The sequence below is a fragment of the Microplitis demolitor genome, chromosome 2 (genome assembly GCF_026212275.2).
Source record: "Microplitis demolitor isolate Queensland-Clemson2020A chromosome 2, iyMicDemo2.1a, whole genome shotgun sequence".
Taxonomy (NCBI): domain Eukaryota; kingdom Metazoa; phylum Arthropoda; class Insecta; order Hymenoptera; family Braconidae; genus Microplitis; species Microplitis demolitor.
Genome location: NC_068546.1, coordinates 22,155,931 through 22,171,880, shown reverse-complemented (window position 1 = coordinate 22,171,880; position 15,950 = coordinate 22,155,931). Strand labels below are relative to the sequence as shown.

The following is a 15,950-nucleotide window of genomic DNA, read 5'->3' as shown; positions in this document are numbered from 1 at the left end:
AATAAAAAAATGCATGTTTTGACAATTCAAAATTCAGTACATGCATTTTTTTGAATTTTATTATTTTAGTTATTTGAATTTTTTATATGTAATTTAAAAATTTTATGTCTGCTATATTTACATTCATATTTTTTGTAATAATTAGTATTTTTTAAGGACATTTTGAGACAGTGTCCCCCATTTTTTTTAAATTTGAAAAAAAATTACTTATAATTGTTATTAATTAGAAGTTAAATGAAATTTAGAAGGTAAATTTTAGCCCGCAAAATTTGAAAATTCGAATTATAAAATTGACATCAAGATTTTCTTTTAAAAGTTCCTGGGAAAAATGGAAATTTTGAGGAAACTGTTACAGATACGACAAAAATGGTTCGAATCACTATGATATCTAATTAAACTCTCTACAAAAAAGGTATGATTACGTTTTTACATACGACTAATTATTTCGGCGTAATTACAATTTAAAGTAAGAAACTAAATTTAATTATATTTTTAAATTAAATGATTTTTTATTTATTTTTGCTATAACTTCTAAATTATTCGAGATACGGGTATAAGTCTAAGGATCTCTTTTGTAGGAAATTTAATTTCCTACAACTTTTGTTTCAAACATTTTTTTCTAAAACCCACAGTTTCGCTGAAAATTCTATTAGAAAATAAATTCGTTTTGTATTGCCGTTTCATTAATTAATTAATTAATTAAATTTAAATTATTTATCTATTAATATCAATTTATTTATTTTTAAATAAAAAAGTATCAGCTTTATACTCTGCTTATATTATAATTACTCATTACTCACTAGAATCGCTTACAATTAAATATTTTAAATAATTTTGCTGACTTGCTTTTTGTTTTTAATTCTATTGTTAATTTATTGTATGACAAATACATACATATATATTTTTTAATCATTTTCTCTTTAAGCTGACATATGATAAAAATAATTTATCATCTTTATTATTGCAAAAATTTTAAAAACAATAAAAATCACCCGCATAATTTTGAAATTATTGGCGCGAGTTTTAAACTGACGTTTAAAAAATAAAACTAATATTTACATAAAATAATTGCATAATTAACATTTAAATAATTAAATTTATCAATCTGTTATTGTTATAAAATATATGAAAAATATTAAAATAAATATCGATAAATTAAAAAATAATAAAATCTACATTACCAACAAAATATTTTTTGTTGCCGTAAAATGCATGATCGACTGATTTGATCAGCTGGTACTTGACTATAGTACATACTAATTTACAAGGACTAAAGGTATGTAAACTTATATATATTTATTAAACAACAAAATAACTTTTAAAAAATAGAATAACTCCTAAATTAGTAAGACCGTCAATAATAATATCGAATTTATTTATAGGGGCCCGTGTTTCAGTATTTAAAATACTTTAAATCAGTGGAAATAAAATAAAGGAGGGGGTAGACATTGCCGACCAAACTGTACACAATTTCGCAATTTAATATAATAATAATAATAATAGTAATTTTATAGATAATAAGAAGAACGTAAATACACAAAGCGATATGACATGACGATGAATTTGAAATGGATTAATGGCAGATTGTCAAGTTATCTTTACAGACGATGACAACCTGCTGATGATGCTGATGATCGGTATCCTTTAATGTCTCACTGCAAAGATGTCAAGAAAAAGCAATAATAAATTAGCAATCGTCTCAGAATTGTCTGGACACATCGGCGCTGGTTCCAAGACTGGAATTCTCGCTTCACTCACAGCAATTAAAAATGACTCGAAAACATTCGAGTTATTTATTGCCGATGCTGGTCTAGATATCGTTATTAAATTACTGAAGTACCAAAGCTCAAAAGTACTTGATACCGCATTGAGTATTCTCGCAAATGCATTTCTTAAGGGCAGCGTCCGGGAACAGGTCAATATTTTATATTTTTTATTTGTTTCTTTATTTATTTATATATTTATTTACTTATAAATATGTACAGGTGCGAGAGTCAATGATTGCCAACAACGTAGTTTGGATAATAAAGAACTTGGGCCCTGGTTTGACTCTTCACTGCCGAGCATGCAGACTTATTGGCAATATGGCAGACTCTAAACGTCATACAAAAGCGCTTTGCAAAGCTGGAGTTATTCCAGCTCTCAATGGAATTATTTCTGATGCTAAAACAAATACACCGACGTTGCTGATGGCCATACGAGCTATCAGGTAAGCAGGAGAGATCACCAGTACCAGTATTTAAACACCACATTTGTAAATAATTAACAAATTTGCTGTTTTTTTCAGAAATATTTGGAGTATTAACGAGCAAAGTCATTCTGAAATTTTAAATTTGAATATGATCAAGAGTATCACCGATATTTTGGTGACTTCAAAGTCAAAGCAGCAGGACACCAGTTCAAATAAATACAAAGATCTTATAGAAACGTGTCTGAAAGCTCTGAGGTCTTTTGCTGATACGTCAAATCCAAGACCTGGTGAACAAATGCGAGGAAAAGACTTATGCGGCTATCAATGCATCGTCGAGTTATGTAAAACTAATAGCAGAATATCATTTCAATTGCTGTACAAACTCTGTCGCGTTGCCAATCACCGACCCGGGTTGGGCTCAGTCGGAGTCGTCGAATGTTTGATTGATTTTTTGAAGATTAAGAGAACGAATTCAACTGCCTCGTCATTTTCACGGGAAGTTATTGCGAGCTTCTGTTTACTATCTCGGGAAGCAGTCAACAGACTGAGGATCCGCGATGACGGGGGACTGGAATTGATGCTCAATTTACTGGCGGACATGGATAACGAAGCTTATCACCCGGCGTTGCTGCACGCGCTCACGCAGTTTGTCTACGACGAGAACAGTATTTCTATAATGATTAAAAATGGGATCGTCCCGGTTCTGGTGGATCGATTGAGACGCATGGCGCTGGACGTGCGGCTGGAAACCAGCAGCAGCAGCTCTGCAGACAATACCAGTGACAGCGGGTCAACATCTAGGAAACGCAGCGCGCGATCGCCTCCACGTAAAAATAATTCAAGTGAAGTCAAGTACAATCGCATCAGCAGTGGAAGATTTAGTTTAGATTTTCCAAGTCAGTGGAGTCCTAGTAGTTCAACATCATCGCCAACTAGCTCACCACCTCTACCTGATTACGAACATGACAATCCGACTGATGAAGACAACTACAGTCCAGTCTGCAGCGACACTGAAGACTGGAACGACGAAGACAATCTAACTAATCTCGAAGAAGCTGATTCTCTAAAGAGTTTCGCTTCCGTTGGCGGCAAAGACGAGATGGCTGACCTTGACGAAGACCAAGAAAATGACCTGGTGATGGAGACTCCTGAAGTAAATCTGTCCCACATGTGGACGCTGATTCTTCTGACCGAATTGTCGCTGTGGAATGATCCCATTGAAGGACTTGCAGACTCTGCGACAATCCAAGCGCTCACTGCCTACATGGAGACGTCGAAAAACTTCCGCGCGCCCTCGATACTAAACAGAATTATCAAGAATCATGTCTACTTTCTTCCATTACTCCTCCAGGGGTTCGTGTTCGAGGCACAGCTGCTAGACAACTCCCAAGATTACTTGAAGATCCTCTGCAATATTGCCGAGTCCGGGGGAGCTTTTGGTGATCTCGCTGCTACTCTTCTTCGTGGTCGGGAAGCTGATAAACATATCGTCGCAGTCTCGGTGCCGTTTCTTGTTAAATCCCGGGACAGACTTCGCCTACTTCTCGATAACTACGGAGGACTGGAGCTGATATTCAAATTATTAACTGATCGCAAGCATCTGCTGAATGACAACGCCGTGTTGTCGATCTGTCAGCTGGCAAATGCTCTAGGTATCGAACCTGAGACTATTGAGAAACGTTCATTTGCTGATAAGGACAACAGGGATAGCAGCGTACCCATGGATCAAGATGGAATCATTGTTAAAAATAACGTTACCTTCGAATTAGATGACGGCGGGACCGTTGACGCTTGTAGGCATTTACTGTGCATTAAATCCCAAGTTTTCTCGGCGATGCTCGACGGTAATTTTTATGAGGGCGGCAAGAAGAGAGTTAGATTACAAAATGTATCAAAGGATGGCTTTATTATGCTATATTTAGCAGCAAGTGGTCACGTATTTAGCAATAATGATGATGATGATGATGATGATGACAATAAATTTAAAATTGAAGCTCTACTAGATGCGGTCCTTCTTGCTGATCGTTTCCTGATGATAAATGAACTGGATAAATTGACGGAGACTTCATTGATGCGTATAAGTTACTGTAATTTAAATCGTGCTTGGAACTGGGCGCGTGATAATGACTGCGGGGAATTTAAAACCTACTGCGTAACTAATTTTCTAACTAAAAAATTATCACGGCAACAGAGGCTCAGTGCATTTAGTGATTTCATTGGGGATAAAAACTTTAATGAGTTTTTGGATGACGTCAAAAAAATCGTAACATCACAATTATTGGATAGGCATTAATATTTATTTAATTGTGATTGTAATTTATATCACGATAATTAATCAACATTTATTTAATAAAAATTGTAGGAGAAATAATAAATTTATATCATTTGTTGATTGTATATTAATTAACTGTAATTATTAATTATAATATTAAATTACGTTACTGAACTTTTTATATTGATCTAGTCTAGGTATTTACGGTATTAACTTTTTTTTTTTCTGTTTAACATGATAATTTCATTTTTATCAAATTGTATATTTTCTTGTATTATAAATAATTATAATATAAAATACATACGAATAAATAATCGAATTTTCATTTTAAATTAATTATTTAGTTAATTAATTAATTAATAAGTTTTTTTTTACAGTAATTACATATTTTATTATTAAAAAATTTATAGGCTTCGTAACTTTGTCTTGATCCAAGAGCTCTGGGTTCTGTTCCCGGTGCGGAAAAATTTATTTGAATTTTTTTAATCCAGTAAATATTTTTTACATAAATCTATTATTTATATAGAGAAAAATTAAATTTAAAAAAAAAAAAAATATGCACATGTAGAAAATCAAAAAAACTAGATGTGCAATTTTTTTAAATATTTTTTTTCTTCAAATTTATCGTTTTTTAAAAAATTAAAAAATTATTAGACGGTTAACTTAAGTATCATATTAATTTCAAACTCTGATCCTCTGAGTTAATTGTAGTTTAACTGGTTCAGACGGCACCGATATCATGTGCAATTTCAATTTTATATTTTCTTTATTTACACAATTTATTTTAAAATTTTTAACGAGCTAAAAATTAAAAATTTGAATTATTCTTTCAAAACAATTATCAATAAATAAATAAAATAAATAAATCTTTATTACCTCACTCAAAGTCATGATCATTTGAGTTTCCGAAATTTTTCTACCAATACAACTTCTTACTCCCAACGCAAACGGAATAGTAGCAAATGGATTCAATACATTGTCATAACTACCATTCGTATTTCTGATCCATCTTTCCGGTAAAAATTCGTTTGGTCTAGAAAAATTATTAGGATCCCTACTGCTCGAGTACAAGGACATAATTATTAATTCCTAAAATGCAAAGACAATTTATTTAAATAATTAATTACTAATTAGTCTCAATAAATATTTACACCACGTGGAACCAGATGACCAGCAATCAAACAATCATCTGGTAAAATTCTCGTTAAAAATGGAGCTGTTGGATACAATCTCAGTGATTCTTTGATGATTCCTTTAATGTAAGGACTTTTAATAGTTTCTTCTAATTCTAAATTACTAGAAATCTCAGCAAATTTATTTTGAACATCCTCATTACTCCCCAATAAAAATAATGCCCATTGAGTTGAAAATGCAGTCTGCAATTTTTAAAAATTAACAAACAAATTCTCCGGTGTTATTGATTTTAAAAATGACAATTAAAAATTTACAGTATCACCAGCAGCTAAAATAAGATCAGCGACTATTCTGGTGACATCTTGCTCAGACATTCCTTCATTGATCATCAAGGAAAGCAGACCATCTCCCTGGAACTTTATCATCTTTGGCACCAAAGTGCCAACAAGTTCCAGTGCTTCATCGACAACTTGGACAAATCTTCTCCAAACAGGTAAATTAAATTTAACTACATATTTTACTGGCAGTAACGATAGTCTTGCACTGAGTACAAATATCTTGTGAAGATTCTTGGCTAGTTTATCAGACTCTCCATCAGCGATAGTATCTCTGTATTCATTCCAAGCAGATCCCAGTAAACTTGCCATCATAACTACAAGTTTTATTTTTAAAAATTCAAATAGTTGCTGTTTGTTATTTTTAAAACCAGAATACAATCAATACAAAGAAAACTCACCCTCAATAGACCATTTATATAAACGAGTTTCTAACTCAGGTATAACGCATCCGTTCTTTAATTTTTTACACTCTTCAGTTAATGTTACAGCAGCATCTTGACAGGAATTCATCACTATTTCTTTAGCATCGTACGGTTGCAATAGTAATTTATTTATTATTCTTCGAAAACTCAGCCATTCTTCTCCATTCCTTATTAATTATATTAATAACTTTAATAAATTAATTCAAAATTTTAATATGATGATGAAAGTAGCCGACATTTGAAAATCTTAGTGTTTTTAAACGAGACAGTTTATAAATTTGAAATAAACAAATAAATAAATTAATTAAAATAATGAAATTTTAAAAAATGCGCGTACTAATATTTCAAATTTCTAAATACGCATTTTAAAATTTTTACTCTACTGCTATTTGATTTTTTTATTCAAAAATTTAAAACATTGACAGCTGTCAGCTCACATTCACACTCATTGTTCACTTGTGCTCAAATTTTACTAAAACTTTTTATTTTTTTAAATAAAACTGAGTGTAAAAGTAACAGATATGAGTTAAATTATAAATTTAAAATAATGAAATTTTAAAAAATGCGCGAAATAATTTTTCATTTATTTAAATACGAATTTTTTTGAGTTTTATTCTACTTCTCTATTTATTTATTCAAAAATTTGAAAATTTCCAATTGTCACACTCATATATTTCACATACATTTTTCAAATTTTTCCCTGTCAATATTTATTTTGTTTATTAAAAATAAATAAATTTTCTTAATGACTGCTACTGTCAACATAATAATTTTTAATTTTTTACATTTTCATATTTTTAGTTTTTTAAAATCGATTGTTTTAAAAAGAAATTTGAAAATTTTTGACTGTAAGTCAGTTTTAGGATCATAAAATAACTAATAAGTACTTACATGAAAATTAAACCACGTGAACATTTTCTAAGATTATTATAAATAAGCCAGGCTTCAGGAAGGAAGTGCATGGGCATCGGTCCTTCGTTTTTAAAAACTTTCCTGTAATCTTCTGGTGAATTTAAAAAAAACGCAGTTACCGGGCCAATATGATCTTTATAAATAGGACCTAGTTCTCGATGTTTCTTATCAACAATTTCATGTAATTTCATTGCTTTGTCATAATTAACCAGTGATTTTATTGATTCAAATATTCCCGGTCTCGGACACTCGGGAATGGGTTTTGTATTTAAATACTTGTCACTTATTATATTGTTATTATTTGAATTTGAATTATTTTTTTTTTTAACAACCGTGTTATTAAATAGTTTCGTAAGTAGTTTGTTGTTATTATTTTTATTAAGAAACATTATTTGTTTAGTTTTAAATATTTTATTTAGTATATAATGTATCAGGAGAGAATGAGACGCAAGAAGATCAAGATTACGCTGTATGGAGAACTCTGTTCTGTTGGAGTGAACGGTTTGAAGTTAACTTGTAGACTGACCGCGCTGATTCCCAGAGCTTTTAACAAAATCTACTCTCTTGATGGGTTTTAAAAAGATAAAAGAAAAAAATATAAAATGAGTGGTTGGAAGAAAATATATATAAAGTTACTTGTGAGATAAAGATGAAAGATATATCTTTTGTAGTTGAGAAGTGGTTTTAAATACTAAACTGGTCATGGCAATTTATACTTTTATATTTATTTAATTAAATATATATATATATATATATATATATATATATATTTTTTTGTATTGGAAGTAAATTTCTAGAAATATGAGCGCGAATGTAATAGAAGTGTGAATGTAGCTGACAATTATGAATTTTTTAAATTTTGAAATAAGTGAATAAAATAAAATTCGAATAAAATTTCAAAAATGCGCATTTATAAAATTTGAAAATGAGTATGTGCATTTTATTTATTTTTATATTTTTAATTGTTTAGTTTGTTTATTTGTAATTTGAAGTTTGTCTTATGTCACTTACATTCACACTCATAGTATAAAAGATATGAGACAAATTTAAAATTATAAATAAATGGATGAAAAAAATTAAAATTATAAAATTTAAAAAAATTCATGTACTGATTTTTAAATTTTATAAATGTGCATTTTTTTATTTTTTTCGAATTACGTTTTATTCGTTTATTTCGAAATAATAATAATTAACAAATGCATGCTAGATTTGTAATCATTCTAGTAATTAATTAAAAAAACAAAGTTATTAATATAATTGTTTTTAATTACGACTATAAAATTTTAAGTGTGTTTTTTATTGGTGGATTTTTTATTTTTAAAAAAAACATGACGATGATTTTTTTGTAGATTTTATAAAGTAATTTGAAAATTTAAAATTTATGATAATTTTTACCGCGATAAGAAAGAAAATTTTAATTAATTTTTTAAAAATCTGCTTTGCATTCTTGCTGTCAGATGGCAATTAATTTTTTTATTTTTGTAAAATTTTTAAGCGTATTTACTTTTAATTGAAATAAAATTATCGCTGATGAGATTAAAAAGTTTAAAAATAAAGGAATTGAATTGTTTATATTGCGGTAATTAAATAATTGGTATAATTTGTAATTCAAAAAAAATTTATTGAATAATAAAATGAGAGTGATTTAAATATATTGAAACAATTGTATTTTATTCAATTTAACACTGCCTTGAATAATTTAGCATACATGTAATTCAATAAACTGTCTCGACAATTCTCTTACTTGTAAGTACAAACTCAAAATAAATTTATCATGTACATTGTGATTGTAAATCTTTTACGAATTTTAAATTTTATTTTTATTGTTAAGCCTTTATAACATCAATGATAGTTTTACCACCATTTGAATCACGTATCACAATTTTCTTAATGAAGATTATTATATATCGATAATTAAATCGATTCTATAACTAATTACACATATGAAATATCGATAATCTAAAAATAAATTTTAAATGAATACGTAGAAACTCCATAGTCTAAGCTTACTAAAAAAAAATTTTAATAGTTTTTCTTATCACTTATTTGATAAAAACTGATAAAAAACTAAAAAAAGAGTATTTATAAAATTACAAAAGTTTAAAATTTCGAAATGAAGAAAAATGGGAAAGTAATTAATTTAAAAAATGGCGGGACATTTTAAAATTTTAAACTTGTTCAAAAATTGATATTTTTAAATATTTAAATATATTATTAAATCTACTTATTAGAATATGCTATCAATGACAAAAACAGTTTTATAAAGTGACAAATAAATTTCTGCCAGCCAAAATATCACCCGGCTTGCATATTTGCCAAAATATGATCTGGCATCGATTAATTTAAAAATAAAAATTAATCCATTCAAAATTACAATAATAAAAATTTTTATACTTTACTGCTTATAGTTCCTGTGCTTAATAGACATTATAGTAAACAAAAAAAGTATTTCCAATTCATTATTGATAAAGAACAATGGATAAAATATTAAATGACTAGTACACGTGACATCGTTATGATTGACAAATATATATATATATATATATAACTGTATATAAATATATTACAACATACGAATACCTAAGTAACTAATATATACATTTATTTCTATATATATATATATATATATATATATATATATATATATATATATATATATATATATATATACATATATATATATATATATATATATATTTGCATACAAATTGTCGAATCATTCAAGTGTATAAACATCTTTTTTTTTTTGTTTTTTCAAAACATACATATATTTATAAATCTGTATATAACATATATATGTATATTTAATTACATATATAAAAAAAATTTAATCAGTCGTAAAAAAAAAAAAATTAATTTCAAATTTTTTATCAGAAAAATACTCAAGTAATCTAATAATTTATGAAATACCGAAGTGAGTTACTACTTTGTATATATATATATATGTGTATATGTGTGCGTACATACATATACATACATATATATGTATAATACATGTGTACTGTGTATTTAGTTCCAGGTTTTCAATTTCGTTCATCAGTCCATCCGTTTTATCCTCTCCAGTTATTACAAGACAATATCCGCGATAAAATTCAAATAAAAAAATCAATTACCTGTCAATTAATTAATAAAACATCTCCGATGAACCTTTTTATTGTTTTTTAATTAACAATTTATCATTATTTAATAACTGGTAAGTAAAAATATATTTTCTTGACAGTAAATAAATTTTTTTCACAGCAACATAAATGTTGAGGTTATAAAAAATTTATAAAAATATATATAAGAAATTTAAAAAATTTATCAGCCGGTCAAGTTCGCCGGCATTGAAAGATATTTTGATAACTTCGTATCATTATTATCACTATTATAATTATTATCACCTAATTATGAAGTGTAGATAAAGTGGTTAATTTTTTTGGTTAAAATTCAAATGTGATCTGGATCCAAAGGTGGTCTTGAGTAAATATATTTCTTTCTAGAGCTTTCGAGAATTAGTCAGTGGATTTATGTCATAAATGAACAATTCAAATATTTTATTTATCAAAAAGTGATTTTTTTAAATAAACTGAGGATTCAAAATGATGGACACTGACTTGGACTCCTGTTTAGACGATTGGAAAGATCTTACCAAAGATTATAAAGAACTTGAGGTAATTAATTATTATTAACTAGTAATTAGTTTTTAAATTACCCTCTCCTCATCCAATTAAATTTTCGAAGAGCGAGAGGACTAGAAAAATTTTGAATTTTATTAGAAATTAAAAATTAATTATCAGTAATAAAATCGAGTACTGTATTAATTAATTAATAAATGAAATATTAATTGCAGGCATTAAATAGAGAATATCTCGCAAAATTACAAGAAATATCAGAACTTCAGACGAAATGTTTGAATGGAATTTCTCATCAGAGATATCGGATGGGTGTGATATCAAAATCTTTAAAACAATTGTACGTATTCTGTTTAAATTAATTTAAATTATTAATAAACTCGATTAATTATTTAATTTTTTTAGTTTGAAAGGCAGCGAAATTAGACAACGCGTTAAAAAAGAAATGCAGAAGCGCGAAGAACAGCTACATGAAATGGAGCAAACATTACCAAAGTCCAATGGTACTTACTTATCAATAATTCTTGGTAGTGTTAACGTTTCTATTTTGAATAAAAATGATAAGTAAGTTCAAGCTTTAGTAGTTCATTTGAATTTTATTGATATTAATTATCATTATTGTATATATTTTTCTATTTCAGATTCAAATACAAAGACGAGTATGAAAAATTCAAACTTGTGCTGTCAGTTATTGGTTTTATTCTATCAGTCATTAATTTATTTACTAACATCAGGTAAATTTTATTTTATTTACTACTTTTTTATCTACTATAGTTCAATATTTTTTCTATAATCTTATCTGATAATTATTTGATTAAAAATCAAGATTAAGTTGACACGTAACTGCTATTTTAGTCAAAATTAATCACAATTTTTTTTTTTTTTAGTTATTTTTTTACTCAAATTTATTTTCAAAAAAAAATAATTTATGCTTTTTTCTGATAGATTCGAAACAAAGAGAACAAAAAAAATTTTTTATTTCAAAGTCCATTTTTTAAAATACAAATTATTCTTTTTTATCACAAAAAAAAAGTTGCACTACAATAGAATGATAATTTGAAGGCCTTCTTAAATGTAAATTGTACAGTAATTGCGATAATACTAATTATTTATTTAAATTTACAGAACATTGGAACTGAGTTTTATGTTCCTGCTGGTCTGGTATTACTGCACATTAACGATACGGGAGAGTATTCTAAAAGTAAACGGATCGCGTATAAAAGGCTGGTGGCGTTTCCATCATTTTTTATCAACTGTAGTGTCAGGCCTGTTGTTAGTTTGGCCAAACACCGGACCCTGGTACGCGTTCCGTGGACAATTTATGTGGTTCAATGTTTACATAAGTAAGTATTTACCCACAGTAACTCTTAGTAATTTATTACCCGGTTTTATTTCATTTCAATGCAATAAAAAGAAAAATAAAAAATAACCATTTGTTATTTATTCACAGGCTTCGTTCAATATTTACAATTCAGATATCAACACGGTGTACTCTATCGATTAAAAGCACTTGGAGAACGTCACAACATGGACATAACGATCGAGGGCTTCCACTCGTGGATGTGGCGCGGATTATCTTTTCTTCTTCCATTTTTATTCATAGGATATTTCTTTCAATTGTACAACGCCTACACACTTTACAGTCTCACGTCGCATCCCGAAGCCACATGGCACGTCTCCGTGCTGAGTTTCATGTTCTTCATTCTCTTTCTTGGCAACGCCATCACGACAATTCTTGTGATACCACAAAAATGGCAGGATCGTTTGACAAGTCGGTTGCCAAGTGTCTTTGCATTTAAATCCGACAGAAGAAAAAGTCTCGGTACCAAATCACCAACTGATGCAGTAACAGACAAAAATCTCGGTACAAAATTATCAGCAGATACGGAAACAGACAAACTAGAAAAATCTGAGGAAACTCAGAATACTGATAAAAAAATTGATTAATTAAATATGATCTTGTTAGTAGACGATTAATTATTTTTGAATTTTTTTTTTTTCAACAAATTAATTTAAAAAAAATGCACATGTAAAAAATTTAAAAAACTATAAGTGCAATTTTTTAAAAAAACTTTTAAAAAAATCCAAAAATAATTTAACATCAGCTGTCAGTATCATTAATTAAGTAATTAAAGGAATCTAGTTTTTTTTTTTTTTCATTAAACATACTCATTAATTAAAATAACTTTATTTAAAAAAGTTATTTTTATTTGTGACGGCACAAATAAAAATTTAAATCGTGACCACAAAGGGATTAATTTTAATAGCTAATTAATTTAATAATTTTTTCATTGATCATTAGTATAAATAATTATTTTTTAATACGTAAATAATTGCGTACACTTTATAATACTGTAATTGTGATGTAATAGTTAATAATTAATTAGTAAACGGTGAATTTATTTATATAATACGAAGGATTATAAATCTCCTGTGGAGGTAATTCCGGATGGTGTCAAAAGTCAATAATTTTAATTAATTATTTAACTCAATAATACAGTCGCACATTTTCATTTATTTATTAATGATAAAATATCTTTTTTTTTTTTAATCGCACATTTGTGTAGTGTACGAATTTAAATAAATATAATAAATGAATTTAAACATTTACTTATTCATTTTTAAATAAAAAAAACGCGGGCTTTCATTTACTTGCAACAGTTTAATAAATTTATTTAACATTACATTAATTTTTTATAAATAAATAGTCATTTAAACAAATACTGAAATAATAATTTTATCTATTAATATTTACATTAAATTAATAAATAATTAATAATTAATTTAAAAAATAAATTTATTATGAAAATTATCTAGTAATTGGCAGCTAGTTAATTACTTTCATTAAGATAAAGCTTTTTTCGAGGTACTTTTAGTGCTCGTACTTTCAGTGCTTTTACTATTTGTAGAATTTAAATTATTGGTACTAACTGGTGGTGAAGTAATAACTTCAGGTTCTTTCATTAATATTTTTCCATTATTTAACTGACTAGTTTCTAGTGACTTAACGTATGATAACAAAGATGTCCATCCTAAACTGCAAAAACTTACGTACACGACACGATTGCGTTCGGGAATGAAGACGTAATTTATTGTCTGTAGGATTGGCCATACAAATACTCCAATCTAAATAAATATGTAATTCATTAATTACTTATTACTTAATTTAAAAAAGTTGGACAGTACCCTGATTAAAAACTGATTGAGTTTTAATCAGGGATAATTAAAATAAAATTTAAATTCAAATTCAAATAAAATTATTTACCTTCCAAGTAGGAAAAAATTTATTCTTAACTTCCTCAACACATTCAGAAATGGGTTTGAATTCTAATAAATTAATACCAAAAAAAAAACAGCAAACTGCTGCCGGACCATACGTCACTTGTTCAACCAGGGCCTGTAAAATAAGTAAACAAAATAAATATAATTAAATAATTAATTAATTAAAGTGCAGCCTGCAGTCCCTACTACCCGGGTTTAAAAACTTGAGTAATTAAAATTATTCATCGAGTAATTTACCCAGTGATTATTCGTAATTAATTACTCAGTAAATATTAATGAGTAATAATTAATAAATAAAGTACCTTAGTAATTGCAGACCTCAAGTTTGGTCTTGGCCATAAATAACCGGCGATTTTAAGCCAAGCAAATAATGTAGGACCGACAAAAAATCCACCGTAAAGACTAAATCTCAGTGCATGTATGTAATCTAATTTTTCTTTACCCGATATTTTTTGTTGTAACAAACATGCCGTGGGCCAGATAACTGTATACGATGCCATACCTCGTACTATTGGATATCTTCGTGAAAATTCACCGAGTCGTACAAATATTATCCTCATTTTTATTTTTTTTTTCCTCTGGCACTAGACACAAAAAGCCATTCAATTAAAAATCAATACATAAATTACTAATAAAAAATTAATAATCATGATTTTTATAACTCGATAATAATTTTTCATAGACATTTAAATTATTTATCATTAATTAAACAAAAGATAACTTTTTATTTATTGATAATTTAATTTTTAACACAAATTTACAGATAAAATAATTAAAATACGAAAAGTGACAGACATCAAAAAAATATTTTCAACAATTTTTTTCTATGAGTATTTTATTTGTTTATTTAAAAAAAATCTAATGTCTGCTACTTTCAGTATCATAATTTAAAAATTTATATTTAGTTATATATATATTTTTTTTTTTCTAAACAAAATCATTGATAGATAAATAGAAATATGACGTAATAAATTTGACATTTGACAATGAAAATTATACTTAGAAATTTCATGAGTGTGAACGTAACTGACAAGTGGTAATTTTTAAAATTTTTAAATAAATAAATAAATAAAATTTTGAAATTCCGCATTGAGATAAAAAAAAAATTCGTACGCGCATTTTTTAAATTAATTAATTTATTTAAAATTTATAAAATGTCTCGTCCGCTACATTCACACTCATAGAATTTAAAATTTACATACAAAATATGCAAAAAAATATATATATAAATATTAATGATAATAAATATTTAAATAAATAACTTACAGCAATGTAATAATAAAATATTTAAGTACTAAATCTTGATCAGCTGATTGTCCCAGGTATTGTAAAGTACACGCGGTACATTAATTGTTACATCAAACTGTCTTACGTTAATGACAACTGAATGTTTGAATGACAACATTAAATGATAATAATTATACTCGTGTTTAATTATCCAAAATTCATTTTATGTAAATAATTTATATATTTTTTCACTCACAATTATTGTAATGACATTGCACATTAGACATTTTGGCAACTTGGTTAATGTTTGACGTACTTTGATACTCATTTCTTGATATATATGATTCACGAATAGAATTTAGTATATTGTCTATATATATAAATATATATATCATATACTTTTACCATATTACGAAATTAAACTATTCCACGGCCTTGAAAAATTAAATAAACTTTAAACTTCAATGATTTTTTCGTCCTCATATATTTGGTTGATATATCTCTATATATATATTACGTAATTATCGCATGCGCATTTTAATAGATTTAAAAAAAAAA

General features: G+C 27.3%; 4 protein-coding genes across 7 annotated transcripts; 2 read left to right on the top strand and 2 right to left on the bottom strand.

Moving 5' to 3' along the window:
• Window positions 1-396: 396 nt before the first annotated feature.
• On the top strand, window positions 397-4,697 carry LOC103579712 (armadillo repeat-containing protein 5). Of its 3 annotated transcripts, none has more exons than XM_053742870.1 (5): window positions 397-412; window positions 1,234-1,276; window positions 1,383-1,915; window positions 1,986-2,209; window positions 2,288-4,697. In XM_053742870.1, exons 3-5 carry the CDS (start codon window positions 1,664-1,666, stop codon window positions 4,482-4,484), a joined length of 2,673 nt encoding a protein of 890 aa, XP_053598845.1. In that variant the 5' UTR covers window positions 397-412; window positions 1,234-1,276; window positions 1,383-1,663; the 3' UTR covers window positions 4,485-4,697. The 3 variants fall into 3 exon arrangements, with proteins under 3 accessions (XP_053598845.1, XP_053598846.1, XP_053598847.1); XM_053742871.1 differs by lacking the exon at window positions 397-412 and having other exon boundaries at window positions 1,211-1,276; window positions 1,383-1,441; window positions 1,515-1,915; XM_053742872.1 differs by lacking the exon at window positions 397-412 and having other exon boundaries at window positions 1,211-1,276; window positions 1,383-1,441; window positions 1,504-1,915.
• Window positions 4,698-4,856: 159 nt separating this feature from the next.
• On the bottom strand, window positions 4,857-9,784 carry LOC103579710 (cytochrome P450 315a1, mitochondrial). The gene is made up of 7 exons (XM_008561208.2): window positions 9,669-9,784; window positions 7,249-7,832; window positions 6,334-6,524; window positions 5,912-6,249; window positions 5,615-5,839; window positions 5,340-5,552; window positions 4,857-5,264 (listed from the first exon to the last, which is right to left on the bottom strand). Exons 2-7 carry the CDS (start codon window positions 7,656-7,658, stop codon window positions 5,145-5,147), a joined length of 1,497 nt encoding a protein of 498 aa, XP_008559430.1. The 5' UTR covers window positions 7,659-7,832; window positions 9,669-9,784; the 3' UTR covers window positions 4,857-5,144.
• Window positions 9,785-10,000: 216 nt separating this feature from the next.
• On the top strand, window positions 10,001-13,481 carry LOC103579711 (transmembrane protein 120 homolog). The gene is made up of 8 exons (XM_008561212.3): window positions 10,001-10,183; window positions 10,283-10,462; window positions 10,752-10,922; window positions 11,102-11,223; window positions 11,289-11,447; window positions 11,525-11,617; window positions 12,009-12,226; window positions 12,334-13,481. The coding sequence occupies exons 3-8, from the start codon at window positions 10,851-10,853 to the stop codon at window positions 12,828-12,830; spliced, it is 1,161 nt and encodes a 386-aa protein (XP_008559434.1). The 5' UTR covers window positions 10,001-10,183; window positions 10,283-10,462; window positions 10,752-10,850; the 3' UTR covers window positions 12,831-13,481.
• Window positions 13,482-13,563: 82 nt separating this feature from the next.
• On the bottom strand, window positions 13,564-15,880 carry LOC103579709 (uncharacterized). Of its 2 annotated transcripts, XM_008561207.2 has the most exons (5): window positions 15,649-15,880; window positions 15,432-15,548; window positions 14,468-14,749; window positions 14,149-14,280; window positions 13,564-14,009 (listed from the first exon to the last, which is right to left on the bottom strand). In XM_008561207.2, exons 3-5 carry the CDS (start codon window positions 14,723-14,725, stop codon window positions 13,728-13,730), a joined length of 672 nt encoding a protein of 223 aa, XP_008559429.1. In that variant the 5' UTR covers window positions 14,726-14,749; window positions 15,432-15,548; window positions 15,649-15,880; the 3' UTR covers window positions 13,564-13,727. The 2 variants fall into 2 exon arrangements, with proteins under 2 accessions (XP_008559429.1, XP_008559428.1); XM_008561206.2 differs by having other exon boundaries at window positions 15,432-15,880.
• Between the last annotated feature and the right edge of the window lie 70 nt (window positions 15,881-15,950).

Bases quoted from the DNA above. Each gene is read 5' to 3' on its own strand.
- LOC103579712 (XM_053742870.1), top strand. From the start codon at position 1,664: ATGTCAAGAAAAAGCAATAATAAATTAGCAATCGTCTCAGAATTGTCT. The intron at 1,916-1,985 runs GTCAATATTTTA...AAATATGTACAG, and splicing joins AGGGCAGCGTCCGGGAACAG to GTGCGAGAGTCAATGATTGC. The intron at 2,210-2,287 runs GTAAGCAGGAGA...TGTTTTTTTCAG, and splicing joins ATGGCCATACGAGCTATCAG to AAATATTTGGAGTATTAACG.
- LOC103579710 (XM_008561208.2), bottom strand. From the start codon at position 7,658: ATGTTTCTTAATAAAAATAATAACAACAAACTACTTACGAAACTATTT. The intron at 6,250-6,333 runs GTGAGTTTTCTT...TAAAACTTGTAG, and splicing joins ATATAAATGGTCTATTGAGG to TTATGATGGCAAGTTTACTG. The intron at 5,265-5,339 runs GTAATAAAGATT...TTTAATTTTTAG, and splicing joins TGATCATGACTTTGAGTGAG to CTCGTTAAAAATTTTAAAAT.
- LOC103579711 (XM_008561212.3), top strand. From the start codon at position 10,851: ATGATGGACACTGACTTGGACTCCTGTTTAGACGATTGGAAAGATCTT. The intron at 10,923-11,101 runs GTAATTAATTAT...TATTAATTGCAG, and splicing joins AAGATTATAAAGAACTTGAG to GCATTAAATAGAGAATATCT. The intron at 11,448-11,524 runs GTAAGTTCAAGC...TTTCTATTTCAG, and splicing joins ATTTTGAATAAAAATGATAA to ATTCAAATACAAAGACGAGT.
- LOC103579709 (XM_008561206.2), bottom strand. From the start codon at position 14,725: ATGAGGATAATATTTGTACGACTCGGTGAATTTTCACGAAGATATCCA. The intron at 14,281-14,467 runs GTACTTTATTTA...CTTATTTTACAG, and splicing joins TGAGGTCTGCAATTACTAAG to GCCCTGGTTGAACAAGTGAC. The intron at 14,010-14,148 runs GTAAATAATTTT...ATATTTATTTAG, and splicing joins AATTTTTTCCTACTTGGAAG to ATTGGAGTATTTGTATGGCC.